General features: G+C 33.7%; 3 protein-coding genes across 5 annotated transcripts; all 3 read left to right on the top strand.

Annotated features, from left to right (window-relative positions):
• The first annotated feature begins 710 nt into the window (after window positions 1-710).
• Window positions 711-5999, top strand: LOC129900605 (uncharacterized). The gene is made up of 11 exons (XM_055975616.1): window positions 711-824; window positions 2092-2202; window positions 2454-2584; window positions 2795-2994; window positions 3573-3854; window positions 4152-4210; window positions 4549-4585; window positions 4703-4774; window positions 4876-5026; window positions 5185-5319; window positions 5431-5999. Exons 2-11 carry the CDS (start codon window positions 2100-2102, stop codon window positions 5848-5850), a joined length of 1590 nt encoding a protein of 529 aa, XP_055831591.1. The 5' UTR covers window positions 711-824; window positions 2092-2099; the 3' UTR covers window positions 5851-5999.
• Window positions 6000-6203: 204 nt separating this feature from the next.
• On the top strand, window positions 6204-11886 carry LOC129900606 (uncharacterized). Of its 2 annotated transcripts, XM_055975617.1 has the most exons (11): window positions 6204-6792; window positions 7512-7702; window positions 7796-7856; window positions 8000-8048; window positions 8716-8770; window positions 8854-8941; window positions 9779-9897; window positions 10265-10390; window positions 10969-11062; window positions 11266-11420; window positions 11596-11886. In XM_055975617.1, exons 1-11 carry the CDS (start codon window positions 6603-6605, stop codon window positions 11731-11733), a joined length of 1266 nt encoding a protein of 421 aa, XP_055831592.1. In that variant the 5' UTR covers window positions 6204-6602; the 3' UTR covers window positions 11734-11886. The 2 variants fall into 2 exon arrangements, with proteins under 2 accessions (XP_055831592.1, XP_055831593.1); XM_055975618.1 differs by lacking the exon at window positions 11596-11886 and having other exon boundaries at window positions 6211-6792; window positions 10969-11112; window positions 11266-11397.
• Window positions 11887-12505: 619 nt separating this feature from the next.
• LOC129901152 (uncharacterized) lies at window positions 12506-14144 on the top strand. 2 transcript variants are annotated; one of them, XM_055976277.1, is made up of 2 exons: window positions 12506-12649; window positions 13183-14144. In XM_055976277.1, the coding sequence occupies exon 2, from the start codon at window positions 13191-13193 to the stop codon at window positions 13893-13895; it is 705 nt and encodes a 234-aa protein (XP_055832252.1). In that variant the 5' UTR covers window positions 12506-12649; window positions 13183-13190; the 3' UTR covers window positions 13896-14144. The 2 variants fall into 2 exon arrangements, with proteins under 2 accessions (XP_055832252.1, XP_055832251.1); XM_055976276.1 differs by having other exon boundaries at window positions 12508-12653.
• The last annotated feature ends 4085 nt before the right edge of the window (window positions 14145-18229 follow it).

Here is an 18229-nt window from a genome sequence, read left to right as displayed (position 1 = left end):
GTCATTTTTCATATAAAAAGATGACGATTTTAGTGATTGGACGAAACTAATAAAGTGTTCTTTTCATACTGTGTATCTCTCTTCAATAAATTTATTCTCTTAGGTGTATATTTCGATCGTTACTTCGATTTTCTATGCTAATTAGTCAATATTTATCATTTTTAAGAACAATTATTATTAAGGGAAAAAATGTACTTAATTATATTCTGGTTTCTATAATAATAATTATTTTGAAATTTGAATCATCTATTTTTAATAAGGATGATTAAGCTTTTAAAAGTAAATTAAGCTAATCATTTTTCATCATCTGTTAATTTAATAAGTAAATTAAGCTAATCCTTTTTCTTCACTTCATATATATAACACTTTGTGCACGGCTAATCCAAGATACTTAAGGGAAACATTTATCCAAGTTTATTACGCCAAGTTAATTTTTTGTTTTTTATTTTATCATTTTTGAGATCCCTTATAAAATCCCGTATAAGTAATTGTTTTTTGGATGATAATTAAGTAGATATTTCGTAAACTTGTTCATAAATTTTCAAAAAGATAACTAAGTTGAAAATTCCAAAAATTCTAAATTGTTTGTATACAAAATACACAAAAGGGGGTTGAAGAATTAGAGAAGCTGCTGAATGCATTGTACAGTATTAATAATGAAATGACCAGTTGGTTTACTGACCTTTCCTCTTCATGAGAAATTTAATTTTTCTTTTTATATAGAAAAGAACTGGATTTTTTTTTTACCTGAATAAATTAAATATGACAACTGAGATGAGTTTTATCATATCGAAGAAGCCTTGAACAAACTGCAAAGCTATCTGGTAAGAATTCTTTAATATTGTGTTTGTTTCCATTTAGAATAAGTAGTACTCTCTTTGTCTCAAATTACCGGTATTGTTTCTCTTATACATGTCTCTTTAAGAAACTATTAGTTGAGTTGTTCTTTTTTTTTTTTTTACTGTTTTACCCTCTCTTTTTTTGGAACACTATTTTACTCAATTATGTGTCAAGGTATATAATCTCTATTCGTTAAATATATATTCTATTGATGTACTTGTAGTTTCAGAACAATTACTACTTTTGCTAAAATGAAAAAAAAAATTAAACTGATCATTAACGATTAGCTAAAATATCAAGAGTAATTTGCTATTTGATGAGACCATTCTGATAAAGATTAAGATAATTTATATTTGTATATGACATTAAATATGTACACATTTTAATCGTTAGTATTTGGAAAATCCTCGTACAAATAAAACACATAAAGTTCAAATTTCACATTCACCTCTTAGTACTATATTCCTTGATTTTTCATTATGTTTTATAGAAAATTGACTATATTTTTTAATAAAATAATTAGAAATTAAATGTGAAGATTCCCCTTCCGTGATATTTTGTAGTACTAATTACGTAAAAAGTAATTTGATCAGGAAACAAACTTTTAATTCGAGAATATTCTTTCATAAAAAAAGAAGTTAAAGAGAACCTTTGTCTGGTCGGACTTAAAACATAACACTACTAAAAAGAGTTAATATAGGAGAAGGATATATAATTAACAGAATAAATTAATTTATTCCAGTGTTTATAATGTATAAGGATTAGTATTATTATCTTAATAATATGATCATATGGTTCCTTACTTGAATTGGAAGTTATATTAAACATTCTCAGATTAAAAGTGTTCACATAGTACTCTACCTTTTTGTCTTCCTTTAGAAAAGATTTCCCGTGCGTAAATATCCTTAAATATTTTTTTTTTTACTCTCTTCTTCTGTAACTATAGGATCGAGAAGGTATGTTCATATACATTAATCATAGTCTGTTTAATTTACTATGATAGAACGTTCGTCATGGACTCATCGTATATATACTATATGTATAAATAATCTATTCAGAAGTCTATCATGTTATTGTTGTCGTCATTAGTAATTCTGGATAACATATGATTTTTATATAAAAAGACCATATTTTAAAACTAGCTTACCTGGATTCTCTAAACATAACTAAATGATTATTTTTAAAAAAATAGTGTAATTTGGATAACAGAAAAGTATTTCAATTTAACTATAGTTTTTTGTTACTTAACAGGTTCGAAGATGGAGTTTATGCATAGGAGGAAAGTGGCTATATCCCTCCTATTATTTGCTCTCTTCGTGGCCCTTAATTTCACTAATCTTGAAGGATTAGCAGCTGCACCAGGTAACAACCTATTTTTTTTTTCTTTTTTCTTCTCCTTTTTTTTTTAAAAAATAAAAAATCATTTGTTGGATTTTTCATTTTGCTTTGGCATGGCTGACTAGTAGTTCTTTAATGGACTTGTAGAGCCACAGAATGTAGTAATCTGGACGAAGAGAAATGTTGAAATAACTTTCATGTAGAATTACACTGAATATGTTAGCTTAATATTCATTAATGCCCTTAATTGACAAAATGACTTGTTGATTATGCAGAAAGAAGATTAATTGAATTAGATTATGCTTCAGGAGCCAAGCAATCAGATGATACATTGAGAATAGATGCTTTGGATAGTTTCAAGAAATACAGAGGAGGATTTGACATTACAAATAAACACTATTGGAGTGTGAGTTTGTATCTCTTATTTCCATAGCTACCATATAATAACCCCGTAATCCTAATGTGTTTAACTTATATACATCGTCAGTATAAGAAATTTGTATACCATCATGTCACTTTATTACAAATCGTATGATTTTAAGATGACTTGCCTAAGAGATACGACTCAATACTAAAAGTAATTTATAACACTAAATTTCAATTTTTTTTTGTGCAGTCCACACTTTTTACAGGTATATATGGCTATGTCATTGCAGTGTTATGGCTCTTGTGTGGCTTAGGATATGGACTATATGTTCTAGCCTCTACCTGCTGCTGTAAAAGGAAAAACAGAGAGTTTAAGAAGAAATCAACTTGTTATAAACACTGTTATCTCTGGCTTACTCTCTCAGCTATTTTCTTGACAATCTTAGCTATGTAAGTTACTTCATTCCTCAACCCCCGCCCACCCCCCACCCATCTTGGGTTCGAGCTTTGAGAAAGGAATTATCTTCGGTAGGGAGGGCACTTTTTGGTGCAAATCTGAGCTATAGCGTGGTTGATCAAGTTTCTGGGATGGCAAAAGTGTTTTTTCTTGAAATGCTTATTTTAGAGATTTGAGGTTTTGCATAAGCTTTTAGTACAAAAGTACGTGCTTTTTTTAAGTAGTAGCAGAAACTATTTTGGAGAAGCTGAGAGCTTGTTCCCCTTAGTACTTTAAGAATCTTGATCAAGCACAAATTGCTACTCTTGACAAAAATGTTTTTTCAAATTAATTAGTCAAACACAAACGGCTACTCTCCAAAAATACTTTTTTCGGAAAGCATTCTAATTAAAAATATTTTCAAAATAAGGAAATTTTGTAAATTTGACCAAACAAAATAGTAGCCGGGCTCAAAACAGATACCAGATACCGTATGGGAAACAAAAACTATATAGGTACTGCATCCTTGAATAAAGTGGTTTCATAGACTGTGGAAGGCTTAAAAATTGAATTACTTTCACAATCATTGCAGAACAGCTACAGGAGTGGTACTAGGAGGGAATGCAAAGCTTCGTTCAAGAACGGTCACAATTGTGGATATTATCATTGACACAGCAGATGGGGCATTGGAGACTATACACACTACTACTACAGCCCTGAGAGATATGAACACTGACTTAGCACATACTGATATATGTCACGAGGCTGCTCATTTCCTCATTCCCACCTCTAGAAGTCTTGACAGACAGGCTGCTGATATACATAGGGAAGCCACCACGAATAGGCGTTTAATCAAGAAATCCCTTGAGATATTGTAAGTGTTCCTCCTCCAGTCAAGGCAAATCCAGAATCTAGTGTTAGTGAATCATTCAGAATGAGTGTGATCTTATATTATATATATGTACTAATTTTTTTTTCTGCATATGCATACGTACTTCGAGTTGAAATAAATAAAGTTAGTTGAATCCACATATATAACCTGTCATAGCTCTTCCTGTGCTTTTGAGTCCATACTATTACATGGCAATTGAAATAAGTGAGCCAACATGTTTACGCTCATTTTATGTGTCTAGGAAAAAAGACTGACATGCATATTACTTTATGTTGGCAGGTATATAGTAACTACACTGATTATTTCACTCAACTTGGTTGCTGTAATTGCTTTAACAGGTGACTGTTCTAAATCCAACTTGAATTTTCCTATTGTTTTATGTTATATCCTCAATATTCCATATTATTTGAAGAGAATCTTGAAATCAGAACTTAAATGAAAGAGTATAAAATACCCCCTTTGACGTTAGGGAGCTAGAAAAAGTAAGGAAAGAAAAGGGAAGATTCAAATTCTGTCATTTCTCTTGTTAAGTTTGCAAAAAGGGAACTAGAAAAGGAGACATATCCATAAAATACTAGTTATTTTTGTGTAAAAACTTATCCGCCTTGGTATTTTTTGAGAAGAGCTATCATTAAATATCTAATTCTGATTAAAGTTGCAATCTTTTTCATTGCAGTATTTGGAATCCTCAAATTCAGAAGAACTTTTCACCTGTAAGTATATCATGTCAATGATGCAAAATTTTAGCCTCTTGTATATTTAAACATTCCCAACGTCTTGGCAGTATCCCGATAGCTTCTAACTTCGAAACATTTTTCTGATGCATGCAGGCTGGTTGCAGTGTGTTGGATATTTACGACTCTGTGCTGGTTATTTTTCGGGATTTATTTCTTCCTAGACAAGTACGAAAACAATTTCCAATAACTTCTCAAGTTTTGTGTTTCATCTCAAAAAACATATGGCCTTGGCGTACTGATGATCAAATTGCATCTGTTTATTGCAGCATTGCTGGAGATGCATGCTCAGCTCTAGAAAGTTTCGAGATAAATCCCTACAACAATAGCTTGAGTTCAATCCTCCCCTGTGATGAACTACTTGCTGCACAATCAATCCTATATGAAGTCAGTGAAGGGATTCATCGAGTAGTGAACAGGGTAAACTTGAAATTTAATTTATTTTAATCTCTTTTTTTCCTTTTGTATGTTTCCCTTGTGACTTTATCCAATGATATCCCAGCAAAATAAGTATACTAGTTAGTATTTTGAGCAATAAAGTTTGTGTTTACTAGTCTTCAAAACATGGAAATTTGCAGGTAAATCGAGAGCTATCTACAAATTATGGAAATGTTGCACAAATTTGCAATCCATTCTCAGGTCCACCAGACTACAACTACGAGCCTGATCAGAACTGTCCATCTAGCGCAATCAGGATAGGAGACCTCCCTCGGGTAAATAGCTCACTCAAAGGCCTATGATTCACAATTTCCTTCCCACATAGCTACTGTTCTTAGTCTTTCCTTTACATTTGATTTGACGAAATTTTCTCTTCTTGTATGAAGATAATCAAGATGTTGACTTGCACTGATAGAAACTGCATAGGAGGAGTCTTGATTTCACTCAGGGACTTTAATAATATAGAGGCATATACAACTGCTCTCAAAAGGATACTGGATGTGTACCCTGGAATCGAAAGCCTAGCAGAATGCAACAGAGTGTATGATTCATTCTCTGATATCCTTGATAACCATTGCAAACCATTAAAGAAAGACGTGCATATCACATGGGGAGGACTCGTTTTCCTATCAGTAGTGATGGTCTCGTTAGTCCTTGTGTGGACATTTGAAGCACACCATGAACAGAATCATCATCACGACTTTGATAGTTCTATCAAGCCTCATTCTTCTGCAGCAGTAGATATGATAGAATTAGGCAGGGTTAAAGAAGCCAAGGCTGATACTAATCCTAGTTCAGTAAGGTAAATGACAGCTGATTAGGTGTTAGCTTAGAGAATTATACAGATTTAATAGATTGTAGGGATTAGAAGAGTATATATAGGAGATCAAAGGGATCTCTATACATGGAAACATAGCAATATAGGAGATTCTTTAATGTTAGAAAGTTAAAACAAGCCAGTTTATTGGGGACAATACAAGCCCCTAATGGCATGATTGAAATTCAAACAAGAAAGAAATGCATCTATTTATCAATCTTTTTTCGGAAACTACATGTTCAAGTGTTGTCAATTGTATTTATATTTTTTCATAGTAAATGCTGGTATTAGAGGCAGAAGGTCTGTGTATAATACAAAAAGCAAGACTAATCACCTCATTATTGAGCAGAGGTCGGATTCAAACCTTGCTGATACAAAATTGTCTTTCTTAGAAAGCCTTTTAGCCTAATGTGAAACTTCTCAACACAAATCAAGACTAGTCACCTCATCTATTGAGAAGAACATCATTGAGCAGTTAAGGTATATATATGGTAATGAAATCATAACCTTACCATCACAAGCTCGGGATCTTAGTAGCCCTGTTGATTTGCAACTTGAATTCTCATTATATTGGTGAGGGTTCGATTACCCACCTCGTAATCCTCTCACCCATTTCCTATTTCCCCTCCCGGTACCCTTATGGAATTATAACAATAATAATAAATAAAAATAAACAGTCATAGGCGACCATCGATTTTCTGTGTATTTGAAGAATCATATGAACAGACCCAGTCGATAAAAATGGAATCACAGCCAGCATCACCGGGATTTGGAGCGTCACTGCAACTGAAGGACTGCATAGAAGAGCTGGTGAGATGCACACTTGTTTCCTCCATTGACGGCACTCTTGAAATTGACTTAGGTCTCTCCAAAGACTACTGCTCCACCCTCTTACAAGAAGATCCCTCCGACCCCTTTTCCAATCCGACTGGTAACTCTTACTTCTCCACCCTCTTTTTTGTGGTACCAACTATTTGGAGCAATTGAATTAGAAGTAACCCACTTCATATGCAACTTTTGGTATTTTATTAAAACAAGCGCTTGATCCTTAACAACATAATACCCAGTGTAGTTCACATAGTGAGGTTCTGGGAGGGTTGAGTTTGCGCATACGTTACCCCTACCTCTACTCGAAGGTAAGAGAGCTTGTTTTCGATAGATTTCAGATCAAGGAATTGCTTGATCCTTAGCATCCGAATAATTCACTGTGATTAACCTTGCCATTAAAAGATATATTGCATGCAATGGAAGTATAAAGCAAATGCTTAATTCTCACTTCCTTTTTCTACGTTTTTGGGCTAAATATTGCCATAACTTTAGGAGTTGTTTTAGCTTAGTCTTGAAAACTTGAGACAAAACATAAAAGAGTCCTCCAAGTTTGTTGTTCAAACACGAATAACTAGTTTAATCCCAAATAGTTAGTATTGTCTGTACGGAACTTTTGCTTTTATACAGAAAAAAGGGCTGTTACTCCCTTCTCTGGAACAGGGATTCAGAGAGTAGGTGCTGACTAATGCAATGAGAATTGTCTATCTTTTTTTTGTAAAAGATTAAAGATTCTCATTTGTACTACTTTTTCCAGATTTTGGATACTTGACCCTCTATCAAGTTGATAATTTTCTTTTATATTGTGCTGCCTGTATATGACAGGTCATTCTGAAGGAGTTCCGTTATATCCTTTATACAAGCATCTTGCAGCATCCTTATACAAGGCTATTTCTTCTGAAGCCTTGCCAAGGACAGAAAACAAACTTGTAGTAATGCAAGAAACTAGTTATCTGAAGCAAAAGGAAGAAGAGTGGTCTAGTCTGATTAAGGAAAAAGGTTCTCATTTGCTCAATGTAAGTTATGCATGTATTGGTGTTTCTTCCTTTTGTTTCAGTTTCTCATACATCATCCCAAAGTTAATGTATGTTGGATGTTGCTAACTACAGGTGCTAAAATCTGTGGACTTTGAACTCCATGTTCAGGAGCCTTACTTCTCCCAGCTTAGAAGTATAAATATCTGGATATATTGCTTTCCCCTAGCAAAAATAGTTTCCACCTTGTCATAGATTTATATTTCCTTTAGTTTTTAATGCATTTCACCTTTGCTGTCTTAGTTGAATTCTTTGTTAAGTGTTCGAAATTATTTGCAGATGGACAAAAAACAGTTGAAGGAAGGTGTGCTGTTGGACACTATAATAAGTATGACTTCATTATGACTTGCATGCAGTTTGCTTACTCTATTGACTGCTTCTCCCATCTCCTCATTCAATGTGTTGTGCTTAATGCTGATTCTCAAGGTGTTCAGTCAGTTAAGTTCATGTGCCATAATAAGTCTACTCAATCAAGTCAAGTGGCAAAATGCTATCCTTAGAATACCTTGTGGTTAATAAAACTGTATTTGGTTAATGCTTGATTTTCTGTGTCATATGATAATTTGGATGCTCTGAAGAGGATGCCCAAAGAGTCATGTATGGTTGTTTTATACTGACCCTCATCAAAGTTCCCATCGCAGGAAGAATTTCCATCTCTAATGTTTTAGATCATGGGAACATTTAATATTAGTAGTTTTTGTTTAACATGTTTTCTTGTATTTCACTTTTTTACTCCCGTAACTTTTTGATACTGCATTTCATGATACAACCGCTTTTAGTACAGTGCTGAAAAGTTAGTCCTGGTTTATCTTTAAATGTGTTGAAACCAGAACCCTCATGATTCAACTTCGAGAAATATCCTTTCAGTCTAAAAGTAGAACTTGCCTGAAAATGCCAGGAAGCATCTTTGACACATTGATCTTCTAAAAGAATATTTTCTTCTCTTTTCCTCTTTCCTCTATCTTCTCTCAGATGATGTCTTTTTTGGATGTTAGAATTGAATCAGGTGCTTTCATCCTCGTCAACAAATGCTTAGTTCTTCAAGTTCAGGTGCATTCATCATGTACAATTATTTCTTTTTATGTATCACTTTGGTACATCTGATGTCAACTGAGCGAAATGTCCGTTTGCAGGATGTCCGTCATTATCATTCCTTTTGTGAGATGCTAGAAGCAGAGAGTCTTAAAGAAGTTCTTCCTGGAGTGGATACCACTGAAGAAGGTAGAAATCTCTAACTGTATGATAGAGAGGATGTTACTTCTCACTCCATATCTTGCATGTTTGTAGGGACTTTTAATCTGTTTGGAAGACAATTAACTTATGGATATGTTTGCAAATATCTTATGTTTGAATCTAAGAGTATTATCTTCTGTTAGATCATTGTTTATCTTTGATCCCCTGTCCACGGTAAAGGAGGGTTCCTCTCCCTGCATCGCTCCTTGGAATTCACCTACGTGGTAATGAGTACCTGTACATGGTTTCTCATCCCTATCTTGAAAATCCCAGCTTCCCTTCTCAATCTCTCCTATTCTTTTCACCTCACATCTGATGCTCATCATTTTAGTACCTCAACTCCATAAATGTGTAGCTGTTACTAATGATGTGAAGAACACATAATTTGAGAGTACAAAAATAGGAATTATTGTTAAATAACTATGGTCATTCCTAGTTTGGTTTCTTATCGCTCTATTTGCGATCAGAATTATAGTTGGTTCCATTAAAAGCTATCAGAGAAATTGTAATATAATTGGACCGTTTGAGGCCTCATTTGCTCTAAAATCTTGCAAGTGGAAAGCAATATGTTTAAGTGATAACTGATATGTGAGGTGAAACCTTTCATTTCTCTTGTTTTCTGTTACATGACTTGGTAGAGCCATTTTTCATCCGTAAATATGGAGGAAGAGATGGCAAGGCTAATCACATACTGGACTTTGTTGCTTTCTGCTAGTAACTAACTTTTCAATACTTGTAATGAGTAAAATGGATAATCAATTCGGAACTCTCTATGATAAATGTTCCTGATATGAAAGCTAAGTTTTATAAACATGCAAATTTCAGGTGTCCAAGTTTACCGGAAATTTTACTCAGTAGAGAAAGAACGGTCAAATGGTGTTCTTGCTATCAGTGTGAAGAAGCTGGTTTCTCAGCCTTCCATTGATCTGGGCTCCATGCTCTCTGTGAGTATGCTTTCAGCTCTACTTATCTTGACATTGGAGGTATAATATTTAGTGTTGGAAAAATGATTCTAGTATCTCAAAAGGAAGTATTCATATTATTGTCTAGGTCCATTCCTTCATATCTTGTTTATGAGTATTAAATATATATTTAGTGTGGTTGAATGCGTAGCTTGATTGGCCATAATTCTATTACATTTCCTACTATTGAAAGCCATAATTTGGCAGTCCTTGAGGACATTGACTTTCATCTTTATACATTCCATTACTACCCTTTATGACCCATTAATCCTTGTCACTGATTATGTTTCGGATGCATATAGCCTAAATGTTTGTCAAGTCCTAATTCAGAGTCTCTAATTTCTTTCAGGAACTGAGCTATGCAGGTGTTCAGAGGCTTTTAGGATTCGTATGTACAGTTGGAACAGTATCTGAGGCACTTCCACCGCCAACATCTTCTCTAATCTCATCATTTCTGTTGCCACATAATCCAAATGTATGACATGACTATGTTGTTGGTTTTTCTCCTTGTGAAATAGTCTCGGGCAAGCTTTTGCTTCCTTGTGAATAAGCTGTTTTTATTGTTATTATGATTGTTGAAAGTCAAGGATAATTGAGATGACATTTTTAATTTTCTAATAGAAGTTAATTGAGACGACAGTAAGATGAGAAAGAAGAGAACTGTATCCCATTGCTTCTGAAGCTCCAACAACCTCTTTGCTGCATTTCTTGGCTAATAATAGAAGCAAGCTCTTCTGCTTGCCTTTTCATATGGCAGTAAGACATCAACAAGTTAGACAGAATTGCAAATGTCCACTTGATAGAAACAGGTGACGGGAGTTGGACTCGTTATACTGAAGCAGTTTCAGGCTCTTTGCGAGTGTCCATCCTATGTAAAGCAATACCATTTTTCTCCATTCTATTGCCAATATTCTGTGTTAACAGGGAGGGGTAAGGTGGATAGTGGATAACATGTTGACCTATTTAAAGTAGGAAAAGCAAATGGATAAAATCTCTGTGCAGGTTATTTTACATATGAGAGAGTAATCCTAAGGTATCTAGTTTCTGCCACAGGCTAAAGGTTGTATGCTGACTGATGGAGCAAGGGCATTGTCAAAGCACGTTAACAGGAGCAGCGACAAATACTGGGGTAGTTTTTCTGGAAGTGGTTAGTTCCTCACTCCAGAGCCCTTCAACATAAACATCCTTGATTTGCATGTGAGGTTCTAATGCTTGAGTTGTGCTTGTTAATTTTTCTTCCTATTCTTCTTTTACGAGTACACTGTTACTTCTGGAAAGGAATTCCTATATCACCTGCCCCATGAGACCCAATGATTCATGTGCTACTGTCTCGTGTTTTTCACTTTCCAGATTCCGATAAAAATAGAGTCGCCCTGGATGTCATCACCGACTTAATAAATCGTTGCTGCTGGATGAATGTGCATATTGTTCCACCACATGGTGTTGTTTTTGAGATAAGAGTTGTTAATGGTTACGGTGCACGGTGGTCAAAAGATGGAAGTAAGGTACATATACTATGCTTAGTACTGAAGTTCCTGTTCAACCATTCATGAAAGTTTATATATCACATAACATTAAATAGTTGTCACCAGATTTCTCATCACTTGTCAATGAAAAGCAAGGTTTGTTTATTTCAAAAACTAACTGGTGGAAACTAAGAAATTTCCATTGGATTTGCAGTTTATTGGTTTCCTTGAGCCGTATATGGAGGATGGGCATTCAAAGGGATGGAGGCACGGAATTGCAGAAGATACCGATAATCTGAGTTATGTTGTCGTTAATATGAATAGAGAACAAACGAGCATGTCTCAATTCTAAGCAACGTTGGAAAAAATGTTCTAGTTATAGGACTATGACCAAATGCTATTCTTAATCACGACCGATTAACCTAACTAGTGACGGAGGCAGAAATTTCTCCAAAAATTGATCTTTTATATATAATATAATTTTCTGTGAAGTCCATTTCACCTATTGAGCTTCACCCCTCATTTGACACTCCACAAAATAGTTCAAGATAGAGAGGGGAAAAAAGGAAGTTACATAAAGTGAACAATCTTCCATTCACCTTCTATCCTTCAACCAAACGTAGTATTAATTTTATACATAAATAATTTATTTTATATTTATATATCAAATGTCGTATAAGTTATACGAAAATCAATACATGGACAACATATTATTCTACTTATATAATATTTCGTAATACTTTAAATTACAAAATAAAATTAAGACTTCAATTCATTGAATATGCTAATTAGAGTATCATTTTTTTTTACTTATATAATATTTCGTAATACTTTAAATTACAAAAATCGATATTATAGAGATTATTATCTTTAGAAGACATTCAAATTTAAGATATTTAAGTTTAATTATTTGATAATCTGATTAGTTTGAACTTGAAATGTTTAGTGAAATACCTCAAAAAAATTAAAGACAATTTTACAAAGTCAATATCAAAATATGATTGATTCAAATTAAAGTGAATTAGATAAATTAAAAAATAAAAAATAAGTATAAATTTTAATTATTTTCAATTTTTTATTATAATTACAATTTACATCAATAATAAAATTTCAAATATATGTGCATAATAATTAGTAAGAGATTTACAACAAACTATAACAATAAATACATAGTTTTTTTATATTCTTACTTAGGGTTTCTTCCAAGTGTGCTATTGCGGTGCTTCTCACAATTAATACCAACATTTTACATCGCCTTCATCAGATCTGTATGTACGTATCTCCTTCATCTTTTGTCTGCTCAGTGCTTTTGGTTCTTCGTTTAATCGGTCGAATTTCTTTCTTTTTTGTGCATCTTCTGTATGTTTTCGTATTTGAGCGAACTGAATTTGGGGGGTTTTGGTTCTTTGGAGGCTCTTATTTTTTGGGGCCTAAGGCCACTGCTTTAGGATTGAGCCGCCCTTGTATTGTTCAACTTCACATCCTAGTTACAAGTTACACAACACTCTGGTGGTAGGCATGGCATTCTTGCTTGTTGTGAGGTAGCAGGCTGATTGGTTGATTAGTCGAGATGTCAAGGTGTCCTGCGTGTTTGATGAGAACCGTCTTCATCAAAGAAGAAACTTTTTGACTGAAATTTGAGTGTCTACTTGTCTTGTGAATTTGGCGAGCATTGGTTTATTTAGTATGCCGACATAGTTCATATTCTTCTGTTTTAATTATTCGTTTGTTTGTGTAATATGCTACTATCATTGAGGTTCTTCTGACTCCTCTCAATCTCTGTAAACTTCTTTTTCTCTAGCTCAATCAATGAGAAAAGACAAGCCAGTTGTTGCAAGTTCAAGTAAAATCAGATTTGATGAGGAGGAGGAGATAAAGGAGGAGCTTGCTGATGTGACCTTTGAGGAATTGCAGAGAGCGCGGTCTGATGGGTCGGATACAGTGTATAGGAAACTTAATTCGGAAGGAAAAAGTGGCCGAGCAAACAAGAACAGGCCAATGGAGATGAGTAGCAAGAAGCCAGTGAGCAGATTTAGGGAAATTATCCAAGTTCCTAAAAACGCCATTCGTGACCCTCGCTTTGAGTCTTTAAGTGGCGAGGTCGATGTAGAACGGTTCAAAAAGAGATACAATTTCCTTTACGAGGATAATCTTCCAGCAGAAAAAGAGGATCTGAAGAAACAGATGAGGAAATCAAATGACCCAGAAGAGATAAATGAACTGAAAAGTCGTGTTTCTTGGATTGACAAACAATTGAAATCGGTAGGAATGAAGCACACTGAGAGAGAGATTCTGGCAGAGCACAAGAAGAAAGAGAGGGAAGCTGCTAAGCAAGGAAAACAACCTTATTATCTCAAAAAATCTGAAATTCAGAAGCGCAAACATATTGAGAAATACAAGGAACTCAAAGCATCTGGCAAACTGGAAGCATATATTGAGAAGAAAAGGCGCAAGAATGCTGCAAAAGACCACAGATTCTTGCCATATCGGCATCCTGGTGAGCAAGAAAACTAGTGAAACAACATGTTTGTTTGCTGTAGCAAATTTGTTTGCTTGGTTTTCTCCTCACAAATATGTAGAGAGCTTGCTTTTTAGGCATGACCATGGGCCTTTTCTTTTGTTACTTCAATTCTTATCATCATTCAGCTGATTCCTATAGACTTATTAGTGGCTATACTTGCTGTATCCTGAGCCTCGACAGAGATGGTTAAATTATAATATTCACTTACAAGAATACAATCGAGCAGCCCATCCTTCAATTGACTCATTTTGCCTTTAGTTATGCTGATTACTTCTATGACTAGTGTTGCATAGTTACTTTTTATTAATAGAGAAATTAGCTTGTCCATTATTAGTGGGGCTACATCCATTTCTTCCTAGTGTGGAAATCCATTCGACATGTAGTTTGTTGAGAACTATGACGTCTCAGGTATATTAGTAGGTGGCTTTTTCCCATATGTCCCAGTCTTTATGGATAGAATTATCCAATATCCATTGGGGATTCCGTGGAATTTAGTCCAGGTGCGAGTTAGCTGACTTTGAACTCCACCCAATTTTCACCTTTGATCGAACTTAACTCTCCCGGGTGTTGTTTCAACACTATGTAGTTCATGGTCAGGGATGAAAGGTTGGTTCACTCCTTGAGTGAAGGAATCGTTGATCTTGGGTTGGGCTCTTTAATTTGACGGTCCACTATTGCAATATGAGACGCACAATTGAGCTGGGCCTTTGTCCTATAGTAAAGATGGCTAAGAGTGAACTGAGGAGTTTGCATTTCATAAAATGAGAATTAATTTATTAAAGTTTTTGGGGGGTATCAAGTGAGATATTAAACTTACCTTCTTGTTAAAGAGTTTACTTAGTGTTTATTTGATAACTAATGATAAATAGCGTGTTATTGAAAGTAACAATTTTGAAAGTATACAAAGCCGTGTGGAGGTTGAAGGCCTACAGGTTGTGAAGAAGGGGAAGAAGCAATGATGCTACTATCTGGGAATAAGCAGCATCGGCTAATTCTATCCCAGTAGCTGCGGCCTTTAAAACTATCAATATATAACCTTAATCCTTTTTACTAGATCGTAATGACGTATATTAGCTTTTGAAATTCCATTCCCATTTGATGTCCCTACTACGTATTGGATAATCATTACAGACAAACATAGCACGTTGAATGCCAATATAAACGAGTCCTAAATAGTTTTTTTCACAATTATCAAAGGTGACAATTTGTGTCAAAGTGTATTAGTGGAATGCTAAATTTCTCTAGGAATAACGATTAAAAAAAAAAAAAACTGGTAGAAATTTACTACTCATTGTTTTGACCATAGGAAATTAAAGAATATCATTTTGGAATATTGAGATAGTGATACTTTTGGAAAAGAAAATTATTTGATCTAAATTATGATACGTTCACTTGGGAAATCCCACAAGCTTAAACTTCATTCATTCATAGAAGTCTCTGTCCAATAGTGTCGAAGAAAGGCCATCAATCATAATCACAATAGAAATATGAATTTATAAGATGAACCTAAAATGAAACATCAATATCAAGACAAGGACTATAAGCCAAATACTTCTTGAAATGATCATTAATGTTTGGCATTCACTAAGTTATGTCCCCATAGTACTATAGTTACTATGGTGATTCAATGCATTTTGGCTCGGTGCTCGATTTGTTATTTTCTTAGACAAAAATAGAATTAACAAGAAATATTCTGTTTTATCTGGATCTAGCCTTATCGAGAGTGAGCTTCCCGATAGTCTTTTCCCGCACATTCATTTTAGCAAAAAAGGACAGTAATTAGAAAAAATCATCTAACAAAAATATTTGTGTGTTCTCGCTCATCCACCTGTATTTTTGTCTCTCTTCTTTACTTTCAAGTGATAAGGGAGGTAACCAAGAATATACTTTTTTCCTCTATATTGTCGTCTCATAATTGAGAGTAAATGGATAACTAATCGTCTAATCCTATATATTTTGTGCTTGTCAATCTGTATCCCATGTTTCATATGTAGTTTTCTTTTAGTAGTATTACTTATAGCTTCCATCTACTTGGATGTAGAATATTTTAGATCGAAGATACCTTTTTGGGTGGAAAACTTTGTAGCAAATTATCTTATGAATTTATTTTACATTGATTGATGGAAGTAAATAGTATTATAAATTCACTATTTTTCCATTGAAATTTCTCACGGAAAAGTATTGAATGGCTATTCTCAGAGATACTTTGATTGAATCAATGAGAAAGAAAAAATGTTTCGTGGTTGTCTCCCATATTTTAACGAGAATCTGTTTCCTACTATGTATTTTTTTAGTAAATTGGTTCGGTGGATATGGGATACGAACATTATAATTTATAATATAAATTTTTTATTAATTCATGATGGAAAAGCTTTTGTTTCTAGTAGTGAAATATGAGTCATATGTGACAGCCAGAGAAGCTAATTAGCTAGGGATCGATGGAAATTCATGATTCAAATTTGATGAGTTTAACTTTAAAAATTTCAATAAAGTAATGTACTTGTAAAATTATTAACATTTTAGTAAAGTTTTATATATGCGTCCATGCTCTGAATTGAATGAAGTAGATCAGGATGAACCAGAAACAAGGCGTAAACCCTAATTCACGTGATTTGTGCCTTCTAGTTATGTACTGAAAATGATTTTCCAGGTATACCATGTTTGTTGACAAAAAATGTACTAGGACTTATAGCCTGACCAATCTTCTAAAATTAAAAAATTAATTTATTATGAAAATGAACCTTTTATAAAAAACAGTTTGTGTTTCACCGATAAATTTAAAAAATATTTATAAGTAACAATTAGTGTTTGACTAAACCATTTAAAAGTGCTTCTAAATGTATTTTTCTTTAAAGTATTTTTTTTTAAAGAACTTCTGAAAAACAATTCTTGCTACTCCCTTAAAACACTTATTTTAGCCCAAAAGTTTGAACAAACACCGTAGTGTTTTCTTTTTGTGAAAAATATTTTGTCTACGAAAAATTTGATCAAACAAACTATTAGTATTAATAATATTAGTATCTATTTTAAACAACCAAAAAAAAGTGATTTTTTGTGGCTCTAAAAAAGTGTTGATTGAAAAAAGAGTATTTCATCGATTGGCTGCTTTCCATCTTTTTATATTGATATATAAGCAAAGTCATTTTTTGGGGCCCTATGAATTTACCAAGATTTTTTGCTGATAACTTAGATTGGTTCCCCTAGCCAACTCTTTTCCTCTAGTTATAATTTTATTTCGAATGTCTTTGAAAGGACTCTCCCACTATTTAATGACAAGAAAAGGAAAGTAACTGAAAAATATAAGATGGTGAAAATGATTGCAGTGGTTTCCATGATGTTAGGTATCTTTGTTAGGATCCGATTAAAATTGAGTTTGTGCATTATAGGGTTGTAGCACTCATTTTTGGGCGTCACGCGCGCTTTCAACAAGATTTTTTTTAATCTCAAGAGCTCGAACTTGAAATCTCTGATTAAGAGTAAAAAATTATCAATCATTCTATCACAATTCATGTTGATCTAACTATCGTACTTTAAACAACTAACTAGTTAAGTATTGTTAAGCTTGTTAGAGCTTATATGGAGTCGTGAGACTATTTTTGGGAATTCATAAAGGCAACTGATGTATTTTTTTTAATATATTTTTTGGATTTTTAGTTTCTCGCGTATTGTTACGTATTTATATTAGGTTTAACTGATTTAGATTCATATTATTTATGGTCCATTAAATGCAAAAGCATTTTTTATCAAGATTTTTTTAATATTTCCAAGACATGAACCCATACATTTGGTTGAAGGCGAAAGGATTTTATTACCTCTGCCACAACGTTTGAAGGTGTATTTTTTGTTTATCAAGGCTCAGGAGTCAATTATATTTGAGTATTTGACCAGCTTTTAGAGTTCATTTAGATTACAAATTAAAATAGGACATACAGAAAAATTGAGTATTCCATGACCAGATTCAAAAATGTTGTCAAAAATTTCTTTTAATTTATTGGGAAGCAAATATCAAAATTATGTTCCAAGTCACTATTGAAATTTGAAACTATCACACAAGGTATTAGGTTCAAGTCACCAAAAGAGAAAAAAAGTGAGAGCTTCTGCGAAGGGGTAAAAAGAAAAATCGGAGGAGTTAGATTTCCATAGATAAAATGAATACTCAATTATGTTAAATTAGGAGTTAGGCCAAAATTGGGCGAGACGGGTCATGTTCTGATACCATGTTAAATTAAGTCGAAGGCCTAACTCACACCCCAAAAGGTAGCTTTAAGTGAGGAGGATTGACCAAGTCTTATAAAAAGTCCACCCATCTCATTAATCACCAACGTGG

This window comes from Solanum dulcamara, chromosome 8 (genome assembly GCF_947179165.1).
Source record: "Solanum dulcamara chromosome 8, daSolDulc1.2, whole genome shotgun sequence".
NCBI lineage: Eukaryota > Viridiplantae > Streptophyta > Magnoliopsida > Solanales > Solanaceae > Solanum > Solanum dulcamara.
This window is presented reverse-complemented; position numbering and strand designations above follow the sequence as displayed.

What these genes read in the sequence shown, in the direction of transcription:
- LOC129900605 (XM_055975616.1), top strand. Translation starts at nt 2,100, where the DNA reads ATGGAGTTTATGCATAGGAGGAAAGTGGCTATATCCCTCCTATTATTT. An exon ending in TTCTTGACAATCTTAGCTAT is followed by an intron (nt 2,995 to 3,572) that starts GTAAGTTACTTC and finishes CAATCATTGCAG; the next exon opens with AACAGCTACAGGAGTGGTAC. An exon ending in TGCTGTAATTGCTTTAACAG is followed by an intron (nt 4,211 to 4,548) that starts GTGACTGTTCTA and finishes TTTTCATTGCAG; the next exon opens with TATTTGGAATCCTCAAATTC.
- LOC129900606 (XM_055975617.1), top strand. Translation starts at nt 6,603, where the DNA reads ATGGAATCACAGCCAGCATCACCGGGATTTGGAGCGTCACTGCAACTG. An exon ending in GCTGTTGGACACTATAATAA is followed by an intron (nt 8,049 to 8,715) that starts GTATGACTTCAT and finishes TTTGGATGTTAG; the next exon opens with AATTGAATCAGGTGCTTTCA. An exon ending in TGTTGCCACATAATCCAAAT is followed by an intron (nt 10,391 to 10,968) that starts GTATGACATGAC and finishes TTTCTGCCACAG; the next exon opens with GCTAAAGGTTGTATGCTGAC.
- LOC129901152 (XM_055976277.1), top strand. Translation starts at nt 13,191, where the DNA reads ATGAGAAAAGACAAGCCAGTTGTTGCAAGTTCAAGTAAAATCAGATTT.